The sequence below is a fragment of the Echiichthys vipera genome (genome assembly GCF_963691815.1).
Source record: "Echiichthys vipera genome assembly, chromosome: 1".
Lineage (NCBI taxonomy): Eukaryota > Metazoa > Chordata > Actinopteri > Perciformes > Trachinidae > Echiichthys > Echiichthys vipera.
The window spans coordinates 31571953-31599372 of NC_139826.1; the positions used below are offsets into that span (position 1 = coordinate 31571953).

General features: G+C 41.3%; 1 protein-coding gene across 1 annotated transcript in view; it reads right to left on the reverse strand.

The window, feature by feature from the left end:
* Positions 1-27420, reverse strand: part of fbn1 (fibrillin 1) — a 68740-nt gene that overhangs the window by 19748 nt on the left and 21572 nt on the right. Inside the window, exons 16-45 of the mRNA XM_083913322.1 lie at positions 25344-25466; positions 24476-24628; positions 23905-23958; positions 23629-23754; positions 23408-23533; positions 23166-23285; positions 22551-22688; positions 22410-22460; positions 22189-22314; positions 21553-21780; positions 21337-21462; positions 19925-20053; positions 18654-18779; positions 16651-16776; positions 16408-16530; positions 15417-15542; positions 14706-14831; positions 9885-10007; positions 9158-9280; positions 8933-9058; positions 7198-7320; positions 6818-6940; positions 6527-6694; positions 4957-5025; positions 4725-4850; positions 3591-3713; positions 3328-3486; positions 3108-3179; positions 2889-3014; positions 2602-2724 (exon numbers count right to left, since the gene is read on the reverse strand). Of these exons, the coding sequence (XP_083769448.1) occupies positions 2602-2724; positions 2889-3014; positions 3108-3179; positions 3328-3486; positions 3591-3713; positions 4725-4850; positions 4957-5025; positions 6527-6694; positions 6818-6940; positions 7198-7320; positions 8933-9058; positions 9158-9280; positions 9885-10007; positions 14706-14831; positions 15417-15542; positions 16408-16530; positions 16651-16776; positions 18654-18779; positions 19925-20053; positions 21337-21462; positions 21553-21780; positions 22189-22314; positions 22410-22460; positions 22551-22688; positions 23166-23285; positions 23408-23533; positions 23629-23754; positions 23905-23958; positions 24476-24628; positions 25344-25466 (3711 nt within the window). The remainder of the gene's footprint in view (positions 1-2601; positions 2725-2888; positions 3015-3107; positions 3180-3327; positions 3487-3590; positions 3714-4724; positions 4851-4956; positions 5026-6526; positions 6695-6817; positions 6941-7197; positions 7321-8932; positions 9059-9157; positions 9281-9884; positions 10008-14705; positions 14832-15416; positions 15543-16407; positions 16531-16650; positions 16777-18653; positions 18780-19924; positions 20054-21336; positions 21463-21552; positions 21781-22188; positions 22315-22409; positions 22461-22550; positions 22689-23165; positions 23286-23407; positions 23534-23628; positions 23755-23904; positions 23959-24475; positions 24629-25343; positions 25467-27420) is intronic.

The following is a 27420-nucleotide window of genomic DNA, read 5'->3' on the forward strand; positions in this document are numbered from 1 at the left end:
CTTGGGCCGCATGCGGCCCTTCACTCCCTTTTCAGTGGCTCCCTGTACATTTGCCAAAAAATAACATGGAAATAAGTGACATCTTTTCGGCACAGTGGACCATCTTTCGAAGGGAACACCTGTTATCTTGGAGTTCAAGGTGATTTAAAAAAAAATATGATGTGAAACTAAAATATGCGTCACATCTTACATCTACGGTTTAGCACAGGTGGCTAATCTTGAGTTTATGACCCGCCCTGTCAGTATGCTAACCATGGATGAATCCCAGCAAAAAAACGATCAGAGGAAAATAGAGTGTTGCCAACGATGATGGCTTACCTGTTTGCCTGATATGTGGTGAGAAATTAGCAAACAACTACATTTTCAAATAGGTAATAATAGGAATAAAAATGTCAACAGTTTTCTTTATTGTCGTTCTATAATTTCAAAAATGCAAAAAGTATAAAAACTATAGTTTTTGGTATATATCATGTAACTATATATAAAACTTTATAAGCTGTGCGGCTCAGGACAAATTTTATTTGGTGGAACGGGGGGGAAATGGCTCTTTTGATAGTAAAGTTTGCAGACCCCTGCACTAAAGCATCAACAGTTATAACGGTAGTTAAGTCCAATGCCACTGTCAAAACTGAACAAGGTAGTTTATCTGATGTGGGAACAGGATTCCTACAGCTTAAGGCCAAGTTAGATTTAAGACTTTTTAATAACCAAAACTGTAGATGTATATCTGAATGTTGTTTTGTGATCTGTTGCTGCTAACCCTGGCTTCAGAGTTGAGGGTGGAGGCAGTGAAGCAGTCTAGTTTATTGTATTTCTTTTACATGTTATATTGTATATAATGTGATGATGACAGTTGATTGTCGGCTCTGAGCATTTGGCCAGAAACAAATGTTGTTTGTTAAGCTGTCCTCAACTGTGTGATGTTAAAGTGAGAGGCATTCGGTAAATTATTAAATAGATTTTTACCAATTATTATGAAATTTGACAATGTATGACCACTGTTGTCTTGCAATGCTCTTGCTTGAAACATGTCATTCAAAGCCAAATGAAGATGATCGACTACTCTCTCCTTTACTCATCAGTGTGAACCCTAACTGCTCCTGACTGGACAAACACCCAATCTCAGTGAGTAGTCTTAGGACTGGAAATGTAAATATTCTCTTGAAATGTCCAATTACATTTTAAAATCTATTTCTTAGCATTCACTAATTAGTCAAATATCTTGTCAAGCTTAATAGACTTCAAGTTGGCTCTAAAGTAGAGGTTCTCGTTAGTTCTGTAGCCAATGACCAATTTCAAGATACAGTAGAGAATATACCGGGGACCGCCTCATGTATGTCCCTTGGAAGAACTTGAAGGAGCTGATTTGTTTTTTACACTTGTACACTATAGAAGTGTATTAGAAAAATGATTAGTATTTGCAAGGCTTAAATTTAGGTAGACCCAAACAAACCCTCACATCATACTGTATCAATTATTTGAATTAAGTGAGTTAAAATATTTCACATAATTCAAATCATTTAAATTTCTGTTCAATATGTATACTGTATGTCAATATTTGTCCCTGGCCACAAACAACCACTAATTTGTTTATGCATTTCTTAATACACATTCATTCTGTTGCATGATACAATAATAGTATCGTAGTTATTTCATTCAAGTTAAATATGTGTCCATTTTAGGCCCTCCTGAAATATTAACAAAAAAGTTGGCTGGGAATTTCTCCACACAGCTCTCACCCCAATACATGAAATCCATTTTTTTTTTCACGGCCGTATGCACCAACATGCACGCACGGCTGGACCGTCTATCACAATTACCAACAGAGAAAACAACAACAACAACAACATCAACACACAGAGGGAGAGTGACTTCCTTCTCTGCTCAGGATGCCATTACTCCACCATATCTTTGCATAGAAAATAGTTTGCTGCTATAATAATGTTTTGAATATCAAGTACGTTGCCTTAAATACTTAATCTCATATTATGTCTCTCAAATCACTATAAATCACTGTATATATTTCACGCATGTAAGGTCATCATCGTCTCCAGCCCCAGTTTCGGTTTTCTCTCACCGGAGTCTGACCATGTTTTGTTGTTAGGACAGGAAGCAAAACAGGATGTTGATATAACATTTGCTTATCGGTGAGGACTCTCCAGTCTGACAGTGACATGTTTCAGATATACAGCAGCAGCACATGTTCAACAGCTCAACACATGCTTCACATTCTCCCTTCCTTAATAAGCCCACCATGAAGAATTCCTCCTGATCCCGACTGTCATTGCGCTGCTGCTGGTGCTTTATCTTTAATGTACAACTGGCGAGAACGTGCCGTTCAAAGAGTTTGATATGACTGAGTTTCATACGATGGCTTAGGGAGGCAAGACAACATCGGGCCACAGGAGGATCCAGAGAAGACAGAATCATCTTTGTGGAGGAGGGAAGTGTTTTGGCAGCTTCTTTTAATCTTTTCTTTAATCCTGCTCCATATTTCCATCAATTCTTTATAATCTCCACTAAGGTCATTATGAGTTGACTTAACTGCTGTAGGGTGAGTGAACCAGTGATGTACTGTATAAGTGCTGCTGACAGCCTTACCTAGACATTGTCCAGTGGGGGTGAAGCGATATCCAGGTTTACACTCGCAGCGGTAGCTTCCTGGCAAGTTCAGACAGGCTGCATTCTGCTGGCACACCGGTCCATTCTGACACTCATCAATATCTAAAATAACAGAGACAGAGGTGTTTAAAGACAGTCATCCACTGGTGACACTTTTATAAAGAGGGATTCAATATAAAAAAAAAACTGAGTCCTTGCGAAGAATTCACAGCATTTTACATTTTGGCATCACTTTGAGTAGAACCTCCATGCAGTGCAGGCTTTACCTTCGCATATCAACAGCTTGTCGTTGTAGATGAAGCCGATGGGGCACTCACACCTAAAGCTGCCAATCATGTTGATGCACACTCCATTCTCACACACTCCTGGGATTTCCCTGCACTCATCAATATCTAGCACACGACGAAGAGACAAGGAGAAAAGATGAGAATAAAACAAACTTTCCTTTTCATCACAAAAACCTCTGAATAGGAAAAAAATCTTACCAATGACCCTTCCAGTGGTGATATCGATGTAATATCCTGGTCTTACACTGCCGCACAGGATAGCAAACTCGTCTGAGTGGACATAAGACATGAGTTTATAAAAGCTCACTTTTAGTTCCTAATACTTTCTTCACGTGGTTGTGTGTGTGTGTGTGTGTGTGTGTGTGTGTGTGTGTGTGTGTGTGTGTGTGTGTGTGTGTGTGTGTTGGAGAGACCTCACCTGTGCTGGGAACAGGACACTGTTCACAGGGCTTGTTCCATGCACGGCCAATGTTGTAGGAGCAGCAGCACATCTTTTTGGTCATGTTGAAGGTCAGCTCTCCATCACATGTCCCGTTGTCAGAGTAAAAGTTCCTGTAGCAGTAGCTCTTCCTCATGTCTGTGTGTGTTCATTAGAAAGAGAACATTTAATGCAAAAATGTCACTGCATGACTGCACGTTAAGACCTTTTCGCAGTCATGAGAGTGCCGCATGCAGACTTACCCATGCAGTTGTTCCCTCCATTGACCTGCATGTAGTCCACAGGGCAGATACAGGTGTAGTTCCCGATGGTGTTGTAGCACTGGCCTGGGCCACAGATACCCGGATGTTCACACTCATTGACATCTACACACAGAGAGATGAGCAAACAGAAATTAGTCCAGTGTTTTGATGAATACAGTGTCTGTTATACATTCATAGTTGAGGTGCCACATAACTTATTTTATTTACTGAAAAATACCTGTGATTTAAAGGAAGGTGAGTGCAATAAGGAATATATCATGACACTAATTTCCTACATGGACAAACTACTCGTCATATGCATTGTGTTTCTAGTTAAACATAATCTCCAATTACATCATCATCTTATGTGAACATACTACATAACCAAAATGACCACTGCCATAACTAGAGCAGGACACTCTAATAGCTTTCCTTTTTTCTATACTTCCTATACTTTATTTCTTTCTCTACCCAAATTACTGCCAGATAACTTGTTCGTTTCCAGCTCAGCAAACAGCTGAACTGTTGATTGTCGAGAGACATGGTGGATGTGCAGTCCTGGACTTTATGGAGCAGACACCCGCTTTTGTTCTCCTGGCCAACAAACACACGCTAATTAAAATGCCGCCAGCCACATGTCATTGTCTAACCCTTAGCCCCCTCCTCTCTTCTCTTTGTTCCTGTTTCTCTTTTCTAAACACCCTTCTCATTTATCTCTTTTCTCCCTCCGTCATCTCTGGCCTGTCTACAGGGGACGCAGTGTACTTCCCTGAGGAGAGGGCTGACCACATCAGAGCCCCGTTCCTCTGGACACAGTTAGGCCCTCAGCTGTCTCATCATCCTGACTGAGCTTTGCCGGGTTAGCAACAGACGAAGAACTAGAGCAGAGACATATTGAGCTAGAATGAGCTGCAGTGTTGTCTACGGGACAAAAGGGTCCAATATTTCTTTGCTTTTTTGCTCTCAGTGCATTTTTCGCTCTCTGCATGTGTACTTGCTGAGCGAAGGCCTCGCCGGCTGGACTCAATTTCCTTCCCACAGAAACATCCCAGGGCAAGAGCTAGAGAGGAATAGGTCACCTGTGTGCTCATGTGTCTGCAAGGCTGCACAGATATACATGCATGAGTGTAATACCTTCGCAGACTCTGGTTTCTATGTTGAGGGCGTAGCCTCTTGGACATTCACACTGAAAGCTGCCAAAGGTGTTGATGCACTGTCCTCCCTGGCACAAGCCTGGCAGCTCCTGGCACTCATTGATGTCTGCCAGAGAGAGAAAGGAAACACACAGTGAGCATTGTGGGTGGGTGTTATCTGTGCGCACAGGAGTAACCTGACACCCACACATGATATCATGTTGTTGTCTGACCTTCCAAGATGACAGTGATGGGGTTTGGTCTGAAGCCTTCCCCTCCAGGACACAACGTCTTGTATTCAGCTGTAACACAGCACCACATCACATTAAGAAGCAACAAAGGCAGAACACACAAACCACAATCAAGGTTGTTTTATTGCAGGGTTTGACAGTAACGGTTGGCTGGCGGTTAGACAAGTTGAGTTAGTTGAGTCCTGGGACTCTCTGTTGTGCTTTTTCTGATCAGCCATCTCAGAGTTATCCACAGAGCACAGTGGACCGGACATGACTGCAGCCACTCAGAATTACAAAGCGAAAAGGAAAAGTTTTTGTTCTCGTCATAGAAGCAAGCATTTCCTCGAGCTGAATAGGATGAGTCATCCCCTGTAATGTTTTGAGACCATCTGTTGGTAATTTCACATAAATTGCACAAAACTGTCACATTTTTACCAACAACAATTACAGCAAAGAAACACTCATCGCATGACAAGAGGAGGCAGCATGTAGCCTGTATGTTGACAGCTAACTCACACCCTATCAGGCCTAATTTACCTTTTGGTATTTTATTTTTATTGTCGTTTGATTAGTGTTTTTCATATTAGTAAGAAAAAACCTTGAACCACTTCAAGAGACTTATTGGCAATAAATGCCAATTGACTGATTGAGTGATTTACTCTGCTGCCCAATGGGACAAAACAGCTATCAGGAGGATTTGACAAGGTTATTAAACAAAGCCAGGGACAAATGACTTGCCAGATAGAGACATCCAAAACAACATTTTCAGCTAATTTTCAAAATAGAAATTCGCTACCCACTCAACTTTTAGGACAGTCCAAAGCATATGACTCTACCTTCACATCTTTAAGTATTAACAGGACAGTGTTGTGAGACAACTCAGCTACATAAACTGAAAAGCTTTGGTCTCAAGGCAAAATATATATGACACGAAGCCGTAATGTTGTCATGTATTTGACACTGGTATTTGGTTATTTCTAATATCTGCAACTGACTCTATTGTGGACATGACAATAAAATGTATCATTTCAATTACAGGCCCATGTATCAGGAGTTCACTTTACACTTTTTTCTATTCTGTTATAGCTATGTTATTTGTATATGTTGTATCTTACTCTCCTGATACTCAATGTTATACTTTATAGTTTGTCCTTAACTAGGCATCTACAGGCTTGCTCCAAACAACATTTCACTAATGGTATCTTGTATCTTGGCAAAATTTCATTCAGAAATATGGCACATGACTCACTCTAGGAGGTATGAAATAAGATGAGTAATGATGACATTGAAATGAAACTCCTTCCCCTAACTCCTCATGACATACCACTTAACACGTAAGCAAATCAAAAGCCCAGCTGTGAAACGTTGACTTGATACTACAGTATGGTGAAGATCTTCATTTGTACTACTGATGAAGTATTAGTGCCCTGTAGACCACTTATTGACTGCTCAGAGGTGTGATATGTCACCCCTGCATATCTCTGACTAGAGCTCACAAATCTTGCTATTGAAACATGAAAATAAAGATGCATAATGCATGCAAAGTCTAAATATTGATGGGTTAACTCACTTGAGTTGACATAGGGGCATGTTTCACAAGGATTTCCCCAGCCCTGGCCCAGGGAGCAGCAGCAGGAGGCCTTGGAAACACCAACTCCGATCTCATTGGAACAGTCCAAGCTCTCTGAAGCATCTCCTCGGGAACGAACATCCAGGTAGCAGCTTCCAGAGCGAGTGTCTGTATACACATAAAAAAGGTGTTCAGGTATATAGATGTGTCTTTCCTTTGCTTCAGAATGAATTCTATGATAAGCTAAAATCAAACACCAAAAAAGTGTAGTGAGAACTTGTTGAGTCTCACCTACACAGCCCACACGAGTGGGGTTGAGTTCAAAGTCTGCAGGGCAGTTACAGTGGTAGCTTCCAGGGATGTTGACACACATTCCATTAATACAGATGGTCGGGTCTGCACATTCATTGATATCTGAGAAAGACGGACAAAGCAACAATCCATACAAGTTCTTCATCTCCACAAACAAATATATACATTTTTGTCTCCAAGTCATTATTTGTCACAACACCAAGAAGATAAGCAGTGACTTAATCTCAGTGAAGGTGAGAGTTGTTCACTGCTGTTGCTCCATTTTTTTTTACACTTTTGTCAAATCTCCTCAGCTCACTGGGGCATAAAAAGAGCATCACTGGGGCAGGCAGCTGGACTGGTGTGTTGATAAGCCTTACCTGTGCAGTTGCCTCCACTTCTGTCCAGTTCATAACCAATGTTACACTCGCATCTAAAAAGTCCCGGGATATTCTGGCAGCGTCCATTGACACAGATGTCAGCAAAGGTGCATTCGTCTATGTCTGTAAAAGAGAGAGAGAGAGAGAGAGAGAGAGAATGATGAAAAGGGGGGGGGGAGGCCCAGCTGTTAGGGATTAGCGGATCATGGGATCATGGTGGAAAATTGGCAGCCAGCAATAGGAAGTGAAGGCCGCTCACCTCTGCTGAAGAATGACATTTCTGGGGCAAAAAAATGCCCAGACATATCCAGACAGACACACACATACACTATCAGAGCAGCAGCCAAGGTTATGAAATTGTGCTCTTCCACATCATTAGACTCTGCACAAGTCGTTACTGTCCAGTCCTGCCTGAGTTGAGGCAGGGAGGACCGGACAGGTTATTTCAGGATGTTTGACACATCAGCACAATGAGGTCAGTCAGCTTATTCAATTGAATCCAGCGATGTCTTATCACTGGAAGCATGAATCACACTTGTCTGCTACCAATGTGCTCATATGTGGACTCAGTAGCAGTAGCACAGTAGCTTGGATTCATACAATATCCCTGCTCCGGTGCATGCAGCTTTGTCTTGAACAAGTACTTGAAAGAAATAAAGGACACTTTCTAGACCAGTGTACACATCATTTTAGTCAGTAGGATGTCAGGAATCATACCATATAGCCTCCTTTTACCACTAGGGCTGGACACGAATGTTCGACTAAGATATTTGTTCGCTGGGTAGGTTCAGATATTCATTTTACTTTCAAAACTGAAGAAAAACAGAAAGACACACATTGCAGCACAGTGTTTCCATTTTAGCCCAGTGTATGAGTCTTTACTGCGTTTTACTGTCATTTATGGTCTTTTTCCTCCCCTCACGCTGGGGCTTGGTCCAGAAGCGACTCAGCAGTCTGCTAACATGTTTCTCTGCTACCAACATAAGCTGCTCTGTTTTAACAGTGTTTCAACAAACATGCGTGCTGAAATCCACTGTGCTGTTCTGAGCAGGAGGAAGTCCACTAGCTGCCAATTTATTCATTCCACTGAAACACTGCATCACTGTGCCGTCCATCTCAGCTGGGAACGGAGAAATGGCACTAGCCAAAGAAAGTTAGGTTTACAAAACGAAACCTTAGTTAGCTGGCGAAAATTCGTATGTCCTATTCACCCCTTAAGTCTGCTATTTTCTTATGTTGCTCAATCACTCACAGAGATAACATGAGCGAAAACAGGTGGAAAAAAGAAAAAGTAGTTTATGAAAAGTAATAAAGTTGTATCGGCTACATCAGCTAAGATGATGTTAGCAAACTAGCAAATGTTAGGAGTGCAAGGTTGCCATTAATCTTTGTCTGTTCATTTAACCCTTTCACAAAAAAACGAAGAAAAAATATGCACTCAAAGAAGCCAAATTTAAAAGAGAACAAGGCAAGATCTATTTTTGTTGTCAGTCTCTAACAAATGTTCTCCCAACTAAAACCACAAGATAAATTAGATTCTAGCATATTGTCCAAAATATTATCTCATCTGAAAGCAGCATCTGTTGGGATCAGTTGTCTTTCCAAACAGGAAAACAAACAACCGTTCACCAGAGTAACACCAGACTTTTTTTAGTCATTCTACATAATTTAGTGGGCACCAATTCAGAGGTCTGGAACCCAGATAGTCAGGAATAGCAGCGATGTATTGTCTTACCCTCGCAGGCCTTGCCGTCAGGAGTTGGGATGAAGCCCATGTCACATTCACAGCGGTAGCCTCCTGGGAGGTTCAGACAGTGGCCGCTCTCACACAGGTTGCCGTTATCTGCACACTCATCGCTGTCTGTAGTGGTGGTCACACAAACACACACACACAGTCCGTAAACACACAATGCATTGTATATCTTTTAAAAAGCAAAACACTTGGTTTAGTGTGTGTGACCTGAGCAGTAGAATCCATCCCCAGAGAATCCTTCCTTGCACGCACAGCGATATGAGCCCATGGTGTTGAGACAGTCAGCGTTGTTGTTGCACATGTGTGTCCCATTGGAGCACTCGTCCAGGTCTGAAACACAACAAAGTCCAGTTATATGAATGCATGTGGAAACTACTTCATCAAAATGCTGAGGATAAAGATGAGGCTGATGATTTTCCTTATTTTTCTTATATTTAAAAAAAACCCATGAAAAGACCAAAAACACATATGCATTAGTCCATCTCTGAAACTTTTTGACTTATCTTCCATGTCTGTGGCACTCATTCAGTCCAAATGAAGACATAAATCTTAAAAAAAAGCTCATAAATATATAGGTTAATTTTCAACAAGGGTCAATGGTGCATCTGTTGGGGGCTGTTTTGGTTTTCATCTGTGGATTAACACAAGTATTAAAAGCACCAAGACACTGGATGTGGTACTGTACATTGTAATATTTAAAGCCACTGTATATTAGACTTTAGCAACACAGGCAATACTTTTAAGACGTTGTTTGTTTTGCTAATTTCAGACAAACTTTAATCAAGCAAATATTATATAAAAGTATTTTTATCCTTTTCTTTGACATTTCTCTACCAACAAGAGCTTACTTGGATATTGACACATGTTAAAGAAATGGCCATCCCTTCTATCAGATTACATTATTTCAATGAATTCAGTGAGTGGCAGCAATTACCTGTGCATTTGAGGCCGTTGCCAATCCATCCTGGAGCACAGTTGCATTTGAAGCCGCCAGCTGTGTTGGTGCAGGTAGCATGTCTGTCACAGTTATGGGCTCCGATCTCACACTCATTAACATCTGACGAAGAGGAAACAAACAAGCCATTTAAAGAAAATAGACACTGCTCTGATGGTCTAATGATTTGGGTCTGCATTCTCATTCCAGTGGGGTTCTTGGCATTGTGGAATGAGTTGATGCTTGGTTTGAACTGCATAAAGACAGCAGCAGGAGACGACAGGACTAAGTCTTTCTGGGTCACTGTTTTCATCCATGTATTTCAGAGCAGAAGGCACAGAGACATTCTCATGATCTCTGATACTAATAGCCTTCCTGCAGAGGTTTAATGAGCAGACACAGTCTCTGGATTTTCATCGTGCAAATACTGTATGTCCAGGGAGCTTTAAAAAAAAAAAAGGTCAAGAGGGAGAACGATATCGTAATGTTGAGGCTTTGTTCTGTCTGCTCTGTCTGAGCTTCCAATCCCTTAGGTTATTTTGGGCAAAGATTTCCCTCTACGCACACAGGCCCACAGACTTTTGCAACAGCCATCTTTAGCCTATGTTTGGTTTTCTCACCACCCCAGATGTCAAGTTTGGAAATTTAATCATTTGCAAGCATAATTTCTATAAAATAAAATGCAACGTGGTAATGCGACAACTCTACAAATAAACATTCCTCCAAAGCAAAACCATTATAATTGTAGATAACTTAGTAGATAATGCGGTTATTAAAATACCTCTCTATATGTGCTAACCTATTGTATGTGGCCCTGGATTCTAATAAATGAACAGGAATTAATGGTAACAATTAAATTGGCCACTATTAAAATCTGCCCTGCCCATAAACCTGTTTACATCCTGTAGGGTGTAACCAATAAGGGTCTCCATGAAGCAGCTGGTTGTGATAGGATACTGTGAATGAGGCTCTGCAGCTCTTGTTCCTCGGGCATTTCTGACATAATCGACTACATGGCACAATGGAAAAAGCCTGTATGGTACTACAACAATGACTAATATGAGGCAAAACAACCCTGTGAAACACTGACCAACACAATACCTGGCCCTGAGCCTGACGACTGAATGTTACAGCTTTGATAGAAGGATTATGCAAGCATGTGTGTGTGTGTGTGTGTTTGTACATGTACGTGTGTGTCTGTGTCTGTGTGTGTGTGTGTGTGTGTGTGTGTGTGTGTGTGTGTGTGTGTGTGTGTGTGTGTGTGTGCGTGTGCGTGCGTGCGTGCGTGCGTGCGTGTGTGCGTGCGTGTGTGTGTGTGTACATCAAGGGAAGCCATGCTATGGACTCGCTCAAGATGTTAGGATTTATCAGCCAATGAGACACACTTCTCTCTGTGTGTCTGTCTTTGGGAGGGTAGTAATTCAAAACACTGTCAATTAGAGATTAGTGCTGCTGGTTTACAGTCTTCCTGAGAAGAGGGTACGGTATATTTACACTACATTTGATGACGGGGTTTAATATGAGGGCTTGGAGCAAACGAATCTCCCTGGATTACAGACGGAATTAAAGATAATTTCCCCCACGTCTTTGATGACAGAGAGAGCGCAACAAACACAAACGTTCTCATGTGGAAATGTAAAATGCAAACAGGGGTTGTTGCATGCGAGAAGTGTCAGTGGCCACAGCTGGTGTCAAAGAAGAGGCTTGATTTAACTGAGGCTGATGTTTGACATATGAAGGGTAATAAAAAAAAGGAATGGCAGAGAATTACACATCTGCCTACCTGGCTGTCTTCTAGTTTGTCTGCCTGCCTGATTGCCTGTTCTGTCTGCCTGCCTGTCTCGCTAGATGTCTAAATACCTGAAAGTATGACTGCCGACCTGGCCCTGAAGTAATATATTACAAAAGAAGGGAGAAAAAAGAGAGAGAAAATCTGGATATATGTGCCAATTCAAGCCACGTTCAGATTAAATATTCTCATTTCTCTGCATTTGAAGGCTCCTCTCCTCTCTTTGTTTGTTGTCACTGTTTTTGTGAATAGCTAAATGCTGTCACAGGGTTCTCAGTCTTTTCTAGAGATCATTTTCAGGGTATTTTCAGTTTTTGATCTAGCCGGCATGAAAGACATTAATGTGTTTAATGCGTTTAGGAGAGGTGGGCTTTTTTAAAGCACGTTTGCACATGTACGAGCACGAGCGTGCGCACGTGTACGAGCAGGAGCACGAGGCCTACGGCGGTTCTGACGTCATTTTATGTGCGCCTGTTCGGAGATAGAAAAAGACGGACCATGCGCGGACATTTAAAACAATGGCAGCTAAAGGTTCACGTTGGTGTGATGGAGTGTTTACTGCAGATTTGGTCGGATGAAAATATTCAAAAACAGTCGGACAAGACGCACAAAAACGCTGAGGTCTATGGAAAGATTTGTAAACAAAGCGACACATCGCGATAATGTCAATCAATGCGTGTGACGTGTTACTGCGTGATGACGTATGGACAGGCAAGAAGCATTCGCGCGAGGCCCAGGTAGTGTGAGTACAAACGGGCCTGGCTCGCAGGGTGAGAGAGGGGGGGGGACAAGTACCCTAAAGCACCGGGCACAGCACGGACGGACAGTGTGAGTGCGACCTTAGAGGTAGTTAGTAACTTGTCAAAGTTAAAACCACTACACCTGGGCCTTGCGCGAATGCTTCTTTCCTGTCCATACGTCATCACACCATAACACATCACTCGCATTGATTGACGTCATCGCGATGCGTCACTTTGTTTGCTCAGTTACAAAACAATATCTATGCTAAGTTCACTAACATTAGCCAACACTTTGCTAAATGGTCATCCCACAACAAGCAGACTCAGTGAGAAAGTGAGACTTTGTGGCTGTAAGTGTCAAAAAGGAAATGGTAAATATTAAAATGCAGTGTAACAATAGTAAAAGTTGCCAGTTACACAACAATATATATATAATATATATATCTAAGTTGATAACATTAGCCATCATTATCTCCACAGTTCAAATTGCAAAAGAACGAAGGGGGAGGGATGTTTCAGATCTCATTTGAATGATAAAAATCTGTTCACTCACAGTTGAGATATAATGACAAAAGTCCACAAAACTGCCTTCCACTTAAATCTGAGGGCATATTGAGGAGTATAATGACATCAATAGGCTAGAAGCTGTGGGTGATTTCAACATAATGGGCCAGGGAAAACATACATCGAACATTTGACTTAGGGAAAAACATTGCTGAGATCATAAAGCCATTTGAGAGGTCTCCTTGATGAACCATATTAAGAGACTATTGAGCTAGGGACCCTGAGAGCTTAGATGTGTTCACCTACACATACTGGGCATACCAGACCAAGTAAGACTGCAGAACCAAAATCCCTGAGCATACTGAGTTGACCAAAGGTGTGTTTTTATTACTTTTGAATTTAACTTTTCAATTTTAAGAGGAGGATTGCTTTATTTCCTGTTTTTAAAGTTACATAGTCTTGCTGTAAGTGCTCACATTGTTTGACAGTTTTGTCATTTAGCTAGAAGATGATAAACTCAGCACGCTTAAGCCTCAACCCAGATCCTCTCTTTATAGCAAAGACACTCCCAGCCTTGTTAACTTCCCCAGGACGTCTCCACCCAGTCTTTACTTTCCAATACACACGCAAAGACACATAAGTGTACATACGATAAAAAGAGAAATAATTCTTGTGGGTGCTTCATCAACAGCTGGATCAGATCTTGGCTCGAGAGCACCCACTTACTCATTAACACTCACACACAAGAAGATTTAGTGGACACATGTCAACGTGGTCACATAAGGCGTTTCGACAGTGACAACCAGTTTCATATGCATTTTTAGACTGAATATATTGGAAGGGGATCTGAATCCAAAAAGAGTGGCAAGTTTTGTTCACTTGTCCATAACAAGACGTCCTGCCTGCCTGAGAGGAATTAGTGTCTTGATTCCCTGGTATTCTGGGGCTGAAATTCCAAACCTGTGAATCAGAACCGGCTGCTTTACTGCAACCCCAGCTTTCTCAAAACAAGGAAAATACTGTATGGACGTTTTAATGGGATTAGAATGAGCAGGAGTGATTGAGTAAGTTTGAATCATATTACAGACGGACCTGTTTATTTGCGTCTGAAGGAAGACGTGCTGTTACTGACTGTGTGTCTGACTCATTTCGATCACCGACACGAGGTCAGATAAGATCATTAAACAAAACTAGCCTCCAATTCCCAAATTTTTAAGTGGCCGTATAAATCAGACTTAAATCTGGCTAGACAAGGAGTGGGTCCAAACTAGCAAAAGAGTTCTACCGGCCGGATGGACTTTGGTATTTATGTGTTCTGGAGCTCTTTCAGGTGATTACGCTCTGCAGAACTCTTCCAACCATCACGTAATGTTTAAATTACCTCAATGAAAGAGCAACAAAGGAATAAACAAAGGTGCAATGTGACGCATGCATTTGACAGGAGATTGTGATCTCACTGCTCCCGCTGCTGTTGCTAGTGCATATGGGTATGTGTTAACGTATGCGTGTTTGTGAGCGTGTTTCTCGTCAAGACAGACAGGAGCTCTTGAATGAGGGTGAGTACTGTCAGAGCTGCTTCTGGTTACCCGGGCATTTTCCTTGCGTCCCACCTCTCTTTTCGACTTGCTATAACTCCTGTAGTTCAACGAAACCTCGCACACCTCTCCTCCACCACTTAATCAGCAGCCCTGTACTGATTCACCATCTTTTCACTCCCATTCATGTTCTTCCACTGCCTGTTTTGTTGTGGGTAGAATGGCACTGTGTGTGTGTGTTTGATTCGTGTACCTGTGCATCCTGTGGTTCCCTTGCGGACAGAGTATCCCAGTTCACAGTGACAGATGAAGGATCCCTTTGTGTTCTCACAGTTCCCACTCAGACAGATGTTTGAATTCAGCTCACACTCATCCACATCTAGACAGGGAGGGAAAAGAAGAGTGGAACAGAGAAAGAGCGAGAATGTTGATTTGCTAAACACAACTACAAAAAAGGAGAAGCTCATTACAATGAATAAAAGTAAATTAGCTTTTGTTGGTTTCGGCCTGCCAAACGGGTTTTGATAAACTGACATATGTGTGAGTCACAAAAGAATTACACCATAAACTATTTTAAGGCTTTAAAACGTGTTTAGTTTTAATAAATACAGTGTTTGTGCAGACCCATTTAGAAGTCCTTACGTCATTGATGGCAGGTTTTGTTTTCTCACTTAGTGGAACCAGACGTTTTAATGTCATGCATTCCTCCCTGATCAACCAACGCAATGCTCACCGTCTTGTAAATCAACAACAACATTACAATCTCATCTCTCACACATGCAGACTCATAGATCTGAGTCATTAAGTCTTATTCACATGACTCACATCTCGAATAACCTTTAAAATGACCACTACATTGTTTCAGTAAGCCTCTAAGGAATCCCCTGGATCTAATATGCGCCAAGGTGCAGAGGATGCAGCTGCTGCAGTGTTTTATTTTGGACATAAAATGTGCATCCATTACCCAGGCAGGTCTTCATGTCCTCGGATGACATGAAGCCGTCAAAGCACAGACACTGATACGTTCCTGGGGTGTTGGTACACTGGCCTCCATCACAGATGTCTGGGCTCTCCTCGCACTCATCAATATCTGAGGATTAAAGACAGAGAGGCAAATAGAAAATTAAAATGGCAGCAGACAGAGTGTAGAGGACAGGAAAAACTGTTCTTAGTAGTAGTAATCCAGGCTTGAATGTTGAGGTTTTATTTGCCATACAGCTTTTTAAAGACCACATGAAGATTACAACGTTAAACAATGCTACTACATGAGCATGTTTTTATTTCCTATAAAGGGCAGATTACAGGACAATAAAAAATACATTTACTCTGTCACTCATAAATCAGCAAGGTCAATTCAGGACAGAGCTTGTGCAATAAAGTGAACGTATGCCTTGCAATGGTAAAGCATTTCAGCTCTTCTTTTGCACAAACTACACTGAAATTACCCTGCCTTGATCTCTGTCTGTTTATCCGTCTCTGTTAATTAAAGGAATACCAGTCACATGAAACCTGCTGTCATGGTCAAAACTGAATAACCTCTAAGCAAGAAGTGCCAGTAATGACCCAATAAGCACCATCTACCATTATATGGTAGCATTTTGAATCTAATAATGAATGATTGGTCGTCAGATTTAGCTGTCACCGAACAATGTATACTTTTTTTGAACCAGTCAAATCACAGCAGTGACTCTCTATAAACCAGGTTTCCGGATTTTCCACTTTGTTCCTGCTCTTAAATCAGGTTTTCTAAACACAACCTTTAAATTACTTCTGTAGAAAGTACCACCTGTGCAATCTTTAGGATAGGTTCTGACGAGTAAAAACTATCATGGAAAAGCTGTTTTAGAGTTCATCTTGACAAATAATGCTTAACTTCCAAGGGTGTAACAGAATAGCAGACACAGGATAATAAGATGAATTATGACAGGATGACAGACAGAATCAGAGCTACTTACCAGTGCAGCTTCTCAGGTCAGGCATCAGGGCGTACCCACTGTGGCAGCTGCACTCATAGCTACCCTCTGAGTTGGTGCAGAAAGTCTCGCAGCCACCATTCTCAATGGTACACTCGTCGATGTCTAAGGGGCAGAAAAACACACTGTCACATACCGCTAACATTCAGCCTTCAGATTGACACAATGAAAACAAAAGAAGCGTCTTTGACAGGAAACAGTAATATAATATTTTTCAATACGCACCAACGCACTCCAGTCTGTTCTCCGTAGATTTGTACCCAGTGTCGCAGGTACACTGGTAGCGGCCGATCATATTGACACATTGGCCGTTCCTGCACAGCCTGTCACTCAGGTCACATTCATTGATATCTGTGAGAGAACAAAGCAAACTCTTACACACACAAAATAATCCATTAAGATAACCCACAGGTTTAAAGGTACCAGCAGCATGTTTGCATGACGGTTTAAATCCTCAGACACGAAATGCAAGTCAGGAAGGAGTAAATGAGTCACATGCTCCTAAATGTCAGTCACTTGACCGTCACAGTGCCATTGAGCTAAGTGTGCAGCAATGGTTGTTACAGCTAATTGTTTTCATTATAGATTAATATGTCGATTCTTTTCATTCATTATTGTTATCATTTGGTCCATACTATGAAAAAAATGCCCATCACAAATTCACAAATCCCAAAGTTCAAATTCCTTGTTTTGTTTGACCAACAGTCCAAATTGATTTTCAGAATAGCTGCCTTTTCATTTTCTGTCAATTGACTAATTGATAATCGTTTCAGCTCTACACCCACTCTTCATTGTACCATTAAAGCTCTTACAGTGGAGATCGCTAATCAGTGTTCAAGTAAATAAAGTATGATGGATGATACTTCATGGTAATAAATGGGACATTTCCAACAAGGAATCTGACATCTTTATCACACCCATCTGTATGGAATTTGCTACACAACCAACGTTCATCATCATTATAGCTATTCTACTTGTTGCTTCACCAGAGATGATGAAGACCATTGTCCTCAGGAATGAGGAGGGCAGTTTTCAGTAATTCCTTCATTGTTTTTATTACTTTGGGTGGTCATAAAGAAAATAAATGAGCATGAAGGGCAGTGGCTGAGCATTAGGTCACGAACTGAAACCTTCACACACTACATGAGGTCATCAGAACGACATCCTGTGAATAATGCATGATCAGCTCAACGCTATAAACTAAACATGGGGGATGTGAAACTATAGAAAAACTGGAGAGGTTAAGCGCTTCTCTTGTTTTTGTAGAAATAGTGTGCCGTCGCCACTTCTCCAGTCAGCTAATTGCCCAAAATGTAAAAAAACAAAATAACACTTTCTGACTTACCGCAAAATATTCTGATCATTATTCAGCCTACGTGTTTCAGCAGAGTCTTCATTGTGGCATTTTACAGAAAGAGCAATATAAACTGCCTATATATATATATATATATATATATATATATATATATATATATACACACAACAATATAGCTGAATCTTTGTCAATTATCCAACGAGAGCCAGACAAATAAAAGGCTGGCCTCTAAAGGATGCTGCATCCCCAAAACTGAAATTTCAGAATAAAAGTACCCAACAAAATGTTACAGGAACAGTAAAAGCTACAGTACCAAAGTACAACTAAAGAAATAACAATAGCATTTTTAGACCTAAATGAATATTTGTGTCCCTTAAACAAATGAAAACGGAAACTTAAACTTTTTTTTTTTAACTTTTTTTTTTAAATCAATACCGGAGAAAATCAAATATTCGCGAACAAATTCTATGCCGCAGTTTTCCATGAAAATGGCATGTCGCTACAACCCTAGATCAAAGTGAACCTTTCTTAGTGCACACGTCAACATACATACAGCAACACAAACACTGGTCTAGAGTTCATACCAGTCCATCTATCAAAGAATATACAATATACCCCACACATACACAGACCTGACAGACTCCCACCCCACACAGAGCCTCAGTGAGCCCACACACAGAGGCAGAATCAGAGGCAGATGGAGGGGGACGATCCAAAGCTCACTTGTCATTTGTCTGCTCTGTGACAGCATCTGGATTTACAGACCTTCTTCTCATGCTGTTTGTCTTTCATCTCTCAGGACAACAGAGTAGAAACTACATTCTGCCACCACAGAGATTGCTCAAGGAAAGGAGGAGAGCATGAAGGAAGAAGAAGTTGCTCGAACCTCCTCTCCGATGACCTCATCACTCACCTAGACAGGCCGACCCGTCGGGTGCGATTTCGTGTCCCTCGGGGCACACGCACTGGAAGCTACCCTCCGTGTTTACACAATCACCGCCACGGCACAGCAGTGGGTTCCTCTCGCACTCATCGATATCTGTGGAAGAACACACACGTGCAATACAGACACACACAGACACACACAGACACAAGTAGAGAGATTTAGTGTTCGAGTGCAGTCGCTACAAATATTTGTTTTACCTGTTCTCAATAATAAATACATTTTTGTCAAACATTGACCTGCAAAAAAGTGACACTCCTATTAAGAGATTGTGGGACTGAAATTTAGGTGATTGTGGTTCTTATAAGCGCATGGTGGAAAAAAAACAAGCAGCAGCTTCATCACTGGCAGTGATGACAAACAAAAATAAAGTATTTGGTAAAAAGGTGTATCATTTTTAACTTGTTATTTGTGTTGGTTTGTCGGCCCAGCCAGCACCAAAAGCTCAGGACTGCAACCCTGCCCACATAATTTCCATTCTCAGACTGCTTTGTCTTTTGCCACAGCTTGCAAGTAAATTTTGCTGTGCCAGTTGTGGTCTAATGGCAGCTTTAGGCCAACAAAACTATTGAGACTCTCTGTTCCCAAGAATTTAATCAAATGGCGCCAGAGGCAAACCAGTACAGATATAGATCGAGAAGAAGAAGAAGAAGTATTTTCACAGACTTTTCAGGCACTTGTAGCTGGATATAAAAATCATTTTGATGGGCAGCTGATTATGTGTCCCTCACATGCAGGTCAAGTATGTAATAGAGAACAATAATCTTTTAAGACTTTATGGAGCAGTTTTGCAAAGTGGTTGTTACGACATCTGGGCGAGACAGATTAGGACCCCTTTCAACACCCCACAGGGGTTTAAATGAACTCAGTCTCTCTCTCTCTCTCTCTCACAATATACAAATGCACACAACTTGCAAATTTCAGATTACATCAGCCATCTAAAAGTGAGTCCCAGGTCTGGCATGTTAGCCTATGCACCTCATCCAGAGCTTACGGCCCAAGAGGGAGTGTGGAGGAGATGGCTGGGGATGTGATTTGGACTGGGGTTGTGTGGCAGGTCTTCCCTATACTTGGAGACCTTTATGGGTTGGCAAACCTCTCTGTTCGCAGATGCTGCTCCCTAACAGGGTGTGTGAGAGAGTTTTTAAGGATATCAAGTTTCTCACTCCAGCCTAAGAGATGACTCAGTGTATGTGTTTTTAGTATATACAGGTGTTGGTGTTTGAGGATTCGTAACTCACCCATGCAGTTCTTCATCATCATGAAGCCACTCTCATAACCCTCGAAGCACTCGCATTCAAAATCTCCGGCTGTGTTGATACACCTGCCCTGTCCACACAGGTCCGGAGAGATGCGGCACTCGTCGATGTCTGCAGGACAAGAACGCAACGAAATTCAGTGAGGTCGAACTTCTCTTTAAAACAGCACTAACATTCACACGTGGACAGACAACCATATAGAGCTCCTTGTATTTATTATAAATACAGAGGGATACAAATCAGGGACACATGATAACAACATTTTCAGTTTGCAGAGATTTTCAACTCAGTAACAAAGGGATTTAACGCAGAAGCGACAAACTGATAAGATCAGTAGCAAAAAGCAATAAAACTAAGGCATGGAATGTAAATGTAAGGCAAATAAAGCATAAAGCACAAAATATTTAATAAAATTTTACTACATAGAAGAAAGACTTTATAATGAGATTAAGATGTGAATTGAAGCAGTCTTCCAAAGACTGAAGCGAAATCCCTTTGGAATTTAATCCACATTTTGAAACACTTAACGCAAATACTTTGGACTGGGATCTCACTCATATGGGGTTAAAAGGTCCCAGATATCATTTACGTACTAAAAGCCTATAAATTATTTTAGAGTTAAGCCATATCACTGGTATTTAAATGATGTGTGCACATTTCAACAGAGCAGTAATGTAACTAACCAGACTACAGGGACCAGCTCCAACAAGTCCAGAGCAGCCATTAGACTGAATGAGCTGAATGGCAGGGCAATGGATTTACACCACTTTACTGTGATTAGTGTTGGCAGAGGGATTCAGATGAAGAATGGCTAGACTTGTGAAGATGCACAAGATATTAAGCAAATCTTGCAGCCAACTATAGGGCTATATGTATGTCAGCTCTTACATTATTGGCAATATTTGAACACCTAATTCCTTAGGAGCTTCAAATTATTTTAAGTAAATTAAACGAATGAATTAAGTATTTTTCAGATTTGTTTTTTTAGACATAGGTCCATATCCCAAAGATATTAAATTCACAATGATATAAAACAGAGATCGTCACGTTTGAGAAGCCAGAACCATCAGATGTTTGACATTTTGCTTGAGAAATAAATTAAAAGATAAAAATTTAGGTGATTCACTTCTTTCTTAACTAAATTAGAATAGCTTTATTGTCATTGTACAAGTACAACAGCATCCCACATTATTCTACTAAATTAGCACAAATAGTAAATAAGTCAATTTATATGGCTATAATGTGGCAGGGACGTTAAAACATTATTGACAGTATCTAGCAGTATTGAAGTACAAATAGCTTGGGTGTTCAATGCAGCATTAAAACCAAAAACAGCACTGATAGAACAGATAATATGAAAACAAACAATCATTTAATGCTTCAGTACTGCTCACCAGTGCAATTCCTCTCATCAGAGTCCAGAGCGTAGCCGTTATCACAGCGACAACGGAAGCTGCCGATCGTGTTTCTACACCTTCCATTTGAGCACAAGGTGTTTATCATCCTGCATTCATTTATATCTAAAATTTGGAGCAGATGGATAAAGAGGGGTGAGAGACCATTTATGCAACAACCATTGAAGTCTATGCAGTCTGTGGAGCGTACGGTACCTTTGAGGAAGGGTCTGCCGTTGATGAAGTCACCCCTATGCGAGAAGCCTGGGCCACGAGGACAGAGCTGGGTATAATCTGGAGTGCCCTTCTCCGGACATTCGTCACATTCAGGGCCCCAGGCTACACCCACTGAGCAGCAGCAGGCATCCACACGCTGCTTCCCTGAGATGGGAGTCCCACAGCGCTCATCCTCATGGGTGAGGTAACAGTGCTCCATACGCAGGTCTGGAAGTCAAACATATATTACATGCATTTGATATAAGAATATGACGTTGTATGATATATTTAACACAGGGCATAAAGATGACTTAACGTGTGTTTTTTATTTAAGACATGAGCTCCCATGAATACAAGATTTGTGAAACTTTTGAGGGATCTCTAAAATATTTGAACACGCCATTTTTGCCACACATTTCTATTTTTCTATATCTTCATCAACATGGATCATGTGTAAAATTATGCCATTGATTATTCATCACTAATTTAATAAAGATACCGGCATGCATGCTATTCTTGGCATTACAGTATGAAACACTTTACTCCCTCTGCAGAGTATACTGTGCTCTGCTTTAGTTGGCTGCGTTGTAATTTTGTAACACTGTGAGGTTTGGTTTTGGTACACACAGTACCCACCAATGCAGGTCCTGCCGCTGACATCAACGGTCATTCCCGGAGGACACTGACAGAAAAAGGAGCCTGGTGTGTTGATGCACTTTCCGTTGATACACACTCCGGGAAAGACTTGACACTCATCCACATCTGACGGTCAGCGGAGAAAATGGAGCAACATCAACAACAGCTCCAGTGTTTCACATTACTCAAATTAACTTTACACTTCTTACGTCACATTTTACCTTCACAGACATTTCCTTTGACTCTAGCGAAGCCTTTGCCACAGATTGGATCTGAGAAAGGAGGGCATGCAATACAAAGTCAGCCAATGCAGTTATATGGTTTACTAAAATGTGCGATATGGTGCATATTGATCAACTCACCTTTTTCACATTTCGCACATGGACTGTTCCAGGCTTCTCCCAGTGTGGCGCAGCAGTGGGACTTCAGTGTCGCCCCGTTGATGTTGACCTCACAGCGATTATTGACTATCTTCAGCCAGCAGGTGCTCTTAGTAGTCTCTGTTTTTATAAAAAAAAATTATTTTACTAGACTTTCAGTTTTATGGAAGTAAATCAGACAGGCTGGTTTGGCACTTATTGTGTGTCAGTAAATGTTATTTGATGCCAAAATTTTGTAGTTAATCAGTTAATCTTACATGTGATTTATCTCCGGAGCTGTTCTAAAATAAAAGCTGGTTTGCTAACTAGCAGTCAACTTAACCTAGACAGGATAACCAGTTTCTCCAAGCTCCACTAGGCGCTCGTTTCATTTAAATGTTCCACATTTTAATCACTGAGCTGCTGCAATATTCAACTTAAGGCTAGACAGTTTCTGTTAATAAAAAATGTTTCTTTTTAAACCACATTGAACATTTTTTAATATATTACACTATTAATTAACGTTAGGTTAAAATAAGTCAAAATGTGGGTTTCTTTCATATAAATCTTTATTATTTCTATGTTTCCGCAATAATATCAAATTCAAACAACACTTACCGATACACTCCAGCCCAGAGCTGTCCAGTGAACTACCGACTGAACACAAACACACAAAGGACCCTTGGCTGTTCCTGCAGTCTCCATTAACACAGGGGTTAGACAGACACTCATCCACATCTGCGGAGACAAAAACAAGACCCTGATTTGTGTTTTTCTCTTATCAATCTGAGATCGCAGACATTGTACATGCAGTGATGAAGTGACATTGTAATGAACAACAGAATGAATGAGTCTCTGACCCCCGCAGACGTCCGTCTCAGTATCAAAGACGTATCCTTTGGGACACTGACAGGTGAAACTGCCTGGTGTGTTCCTGCACAGACCGTTATCACACAGCAGCCTGTTCATCAGACACTCATCAATATCTGAGGGGACACACATAGAGAGAGAGACATGATGACTTCCCTCACACTGGTGTTTTTTAACAGAGGACGTGGACATTATAGAGCAGGTAACCTACCGATGCAGTTTTTGCCTGTGAGGTCGACCTCAAAGCCTTCATTGCAGGTGCATTTGTATGTCCTCAACATATTCTCACACACCCCATTTTGGCAGATGTCAGGATCGAGGGCACACTCGTTAATATCTGAGGAAGAGAAGAATACATTTTTGAGCGTCACAGTAGGAAAAAAAACCTAAGTAATTCAATGCATAGAGCTTTTTGGTTCCTGCAAGCTCTCTGTTTTAATATCAATGAAACACAAACAATGTGTTGTACGTTGTTGGTGTTCGTTACCTCTTGAATCGCCACTTATACCAATGCCACTGGGGCACAGAGCCAGGAACTCGGCTGCAAAAAAACCACACAAACAGCACAGTTTGGTTGATAAGAAGGAAAAATGACAGCGCTTGAGAAAATATCGCATTTGCCAAAATCCAAGAAATCTCAAAGTGAACCATTTAATACCATGTCATTATCCATTTCCATGCTTTCTCATTTAGATGTATATAAAACCGTCGCCTTAATGTGGTGCAGCTCTGGCGTCTTTTGATATAGAAACTTTAATTGGCAGGACTAATGAGAAGTGACTGGATAGTTTGTGTGTGTGTGTGTGTGTTTGTGTATGTTTTTGTGTGTGTATGTGGAGGCTCTCAGTGTCTCCTAACTGTGGCAACTCTGTCAAACAACTTAGCCGTGGCTTCATCACCGCTATTCTGTCATTTATGAAATACAGGCTGTTATGTCAGAGAAAATGAGGCATTTAATCTGGCTATCCTGACTTTGACGGGTGTGTTTTGAATCAAACACAAGCTGTGTGTGTGTCTGTAGCTCTATATGTGGAGTGGAGTGATTTGAATATCCGTACCAGAGCTTTGTGGTGGGCAGGGCTGGCAGGGCTCTCCGTAGGCGTACTCCGTGCTGGCACAGCAGCACTCCGACTTGGTCACAGCTCCAAATAAAGGCCTAACACACTGCCCTCGCTTGTAGCCACCATAACATGAGCTGCGCATATGTGTATCTGTTTCGGACAAAACAAGACAAGAGCGTGTGAGAAACAGAAATGAGGCAAGAGATCGGAGGATGGTGAGAGTCCTTAGTTCCAATAAACAACAACACTGGTAAAAGAAACAGTTGTTCTTTCTCACCATAATATACAGGGTTTTAAGGCATTCTCATGTGCTAATATCATCCTGATGAAAAACTCACCCAGTCCGAACAACAAGCATTTCAATGTCCCACACAATACACAAAGAAATGTCATTCGGGGTCATAGGAATGTTGAAAATAAAGGCTCCGAGTGCCAATCCAGGGGAATGGAGCACAAGGATGCAGGACAGTATTTATCAACACATGCTCATAAATTATAGCAGGCATGTGTTGCAACAGATTAACAGGATGAGCTGTCTATGAAGTTTATAATAATGTGATTATTCTCTGCTTTGTAACTATCGGTTTTGCTTATTTCATCACTGGACTGGAAAATATTTGTATTCTGGTTAACATGTGTAGACAGATGTGTGATTAATCCTTAATCAATGCTCACTCTGAGCTTTCGGTTGCTTAGAAAAGTGGGAACAACATTTTGGTAAAAGCTTTTCCCAATCACCAGACTGAAACAAGGGGGACACATGCCAGATTCAATAAGAAGGTGTGTCTTGCCCCTGATGTGACTGTTTGCCACGGTATCCAAAATGAACACATGAACCATTCCTGGAAAGAAAACATTTACTCACCAACACAGACCCGTCCATCAAGGCCCACAGCCATCCCGGCCATACACTCACAGCGGAAGGATCCCTCCGTGTTGACGCAGTGGCCGTTCATACACATGCCTTGAGTCTCACACTCATCAATGTCTAGAAACAGAATCAGCAAAATCGTTTATTAATAAACTTCTCTTCACAGAATGAATGGTTTAAGCTGGAAATAAACCCATTCCTTGCTTAAGCAGACGTTTTTGAAGTCTCCAGCTGCAAGATTAATTTGAAAAAAAAAAAGTTAAAACCGCTGCAAAGTGTGAGTTTTATGACATCAACTAATAAAACATTTATTTTCCTTCTTCTTGATCCCATCAGCATATTACAATAATTATCATAATGAATGTAAATAATGAGATGGCATGCATGCATAAGTGTGTGTTTGAATGTGTGTGTTCTGTCTGGGTGTGTTGGGTATAAGACTATAGATATAAATGATGAGGCCCCAGGGCCCCTTTAGACTACACATTTCATTATTGGCTGCACTCATCAGGACACTTCACCCACACCGCCTCTCCTTTTTATTTATTCTGCTATGACTTAACCGGGTCAGTGTCTGGGAGATCAAACGTTTGTATCTGAAGCCACGTGGAGCAAAATGGCTGCAAAAGACAGTTCTTTATGGGGCATTTGTTGGATTCATCATACTTATTTTCTAAGCCCCACTCCAGACAGGTTTTAAAATATTTAGTTATGATAATTTTTTTGTTTAGCAAGATTTCCTACATAGAGAGTGCTGGAAGCACATCTACTCTTTGTCCTTTACTAAAAAATTCTGTATTTGGCCTCGTCCCGCCCTCCGTTGCTTGTGCCAATGTATTGAGAGCTTCTCCCTGAGGTAGACGAGCATTTTACATGTTTAAGCTGCATCAGACAGGAGGCAGGGGGGCAGCTGAGCCCCTTAGGCGGATGGCTGCCCACGGAGCCTTGGGATGGCTTACTGGACAAAAGTGATCTGCAACTATAGTTTCGGCCTGAACATAGCATAAGTCAGACGTCAGTTAGCCTGTAACAGTGGCTGACAGCAACGATGGCAGTGGGTTTTCTCTCTGTACTGACAGTCTGCTAACCTGACTCTGACAGATGGACTGATTTGCATGATTCGCATTTGCTCAGCATATCCATCTGGTAACTCTTGTTTAGAGATGTTTTGGGAAGGGGTGAAAATACTGGTTGCTGATTGGATAAAGCAACTGTCTATCACCACCTATGTTTGTGATAGACAGGCCAAATCAACCAATCAGATGAACGAACATATGACGTACTAACAGAGCGTTGAGGCATACTTAAACCTGCCTCAAAACCAACGCTGATCTGTTCATTTGCTTGGCAAACGGCTCCAAACTTCGTCGCACGTTACCAGACTGATCTGCGAGTAAAATACAATAGAGCGATCTTGCGAGGCTAACAGTGTGCTCTGTGCCGGAGGTTTCACGTTTCTTTGTTGGTGTTGTGTAGAATTTATTCCCTCATACAAGACAGCGATTGGCTTGTCTTTTAATGACGTTTTAACTAAAGCTTGCTCGGAATACGTATAAATCTCAAATTTCAGAGAAATGCGCAGAAATCTCGTCCTTTAGGAGAGGAATGTGTAAACACCTCTCTCGTAACAGAATTGGAGACGAGTCACTGCATTCAATCTCAGACATTTTAGGGAACATAAACTGAAGAAGAAACACATTTTTGGAGGGGGACTTTAAACATTACATTAATTTAAAGGCATAATCCATAAGAAATGAGATGTTGTTTCTAGCAGCCTCCTTGGCGGTAAGATATAATTGCAGGCGAGCCTGTTCTTTTAGAGCACTCCATCTTGTCACATTCAAGGTCACTGTGTGTTGACTATTTCTCTTTTATTCACCTCTCTTCTACCAGTCCATCACCTATATGTTACCCTCTTAAATCCATACGCACACTCATGTTCCTATTATACTTCTGCCCTTACTACAAGCCTGACTCAAGATGGAAGTTCCTGATTTCCTATTACAAGTGAACGCAGCATAACCGTAAGTGGCCAGTTAGTCTGGAAGAGCAAGCGCTTTCAGCAGCACCA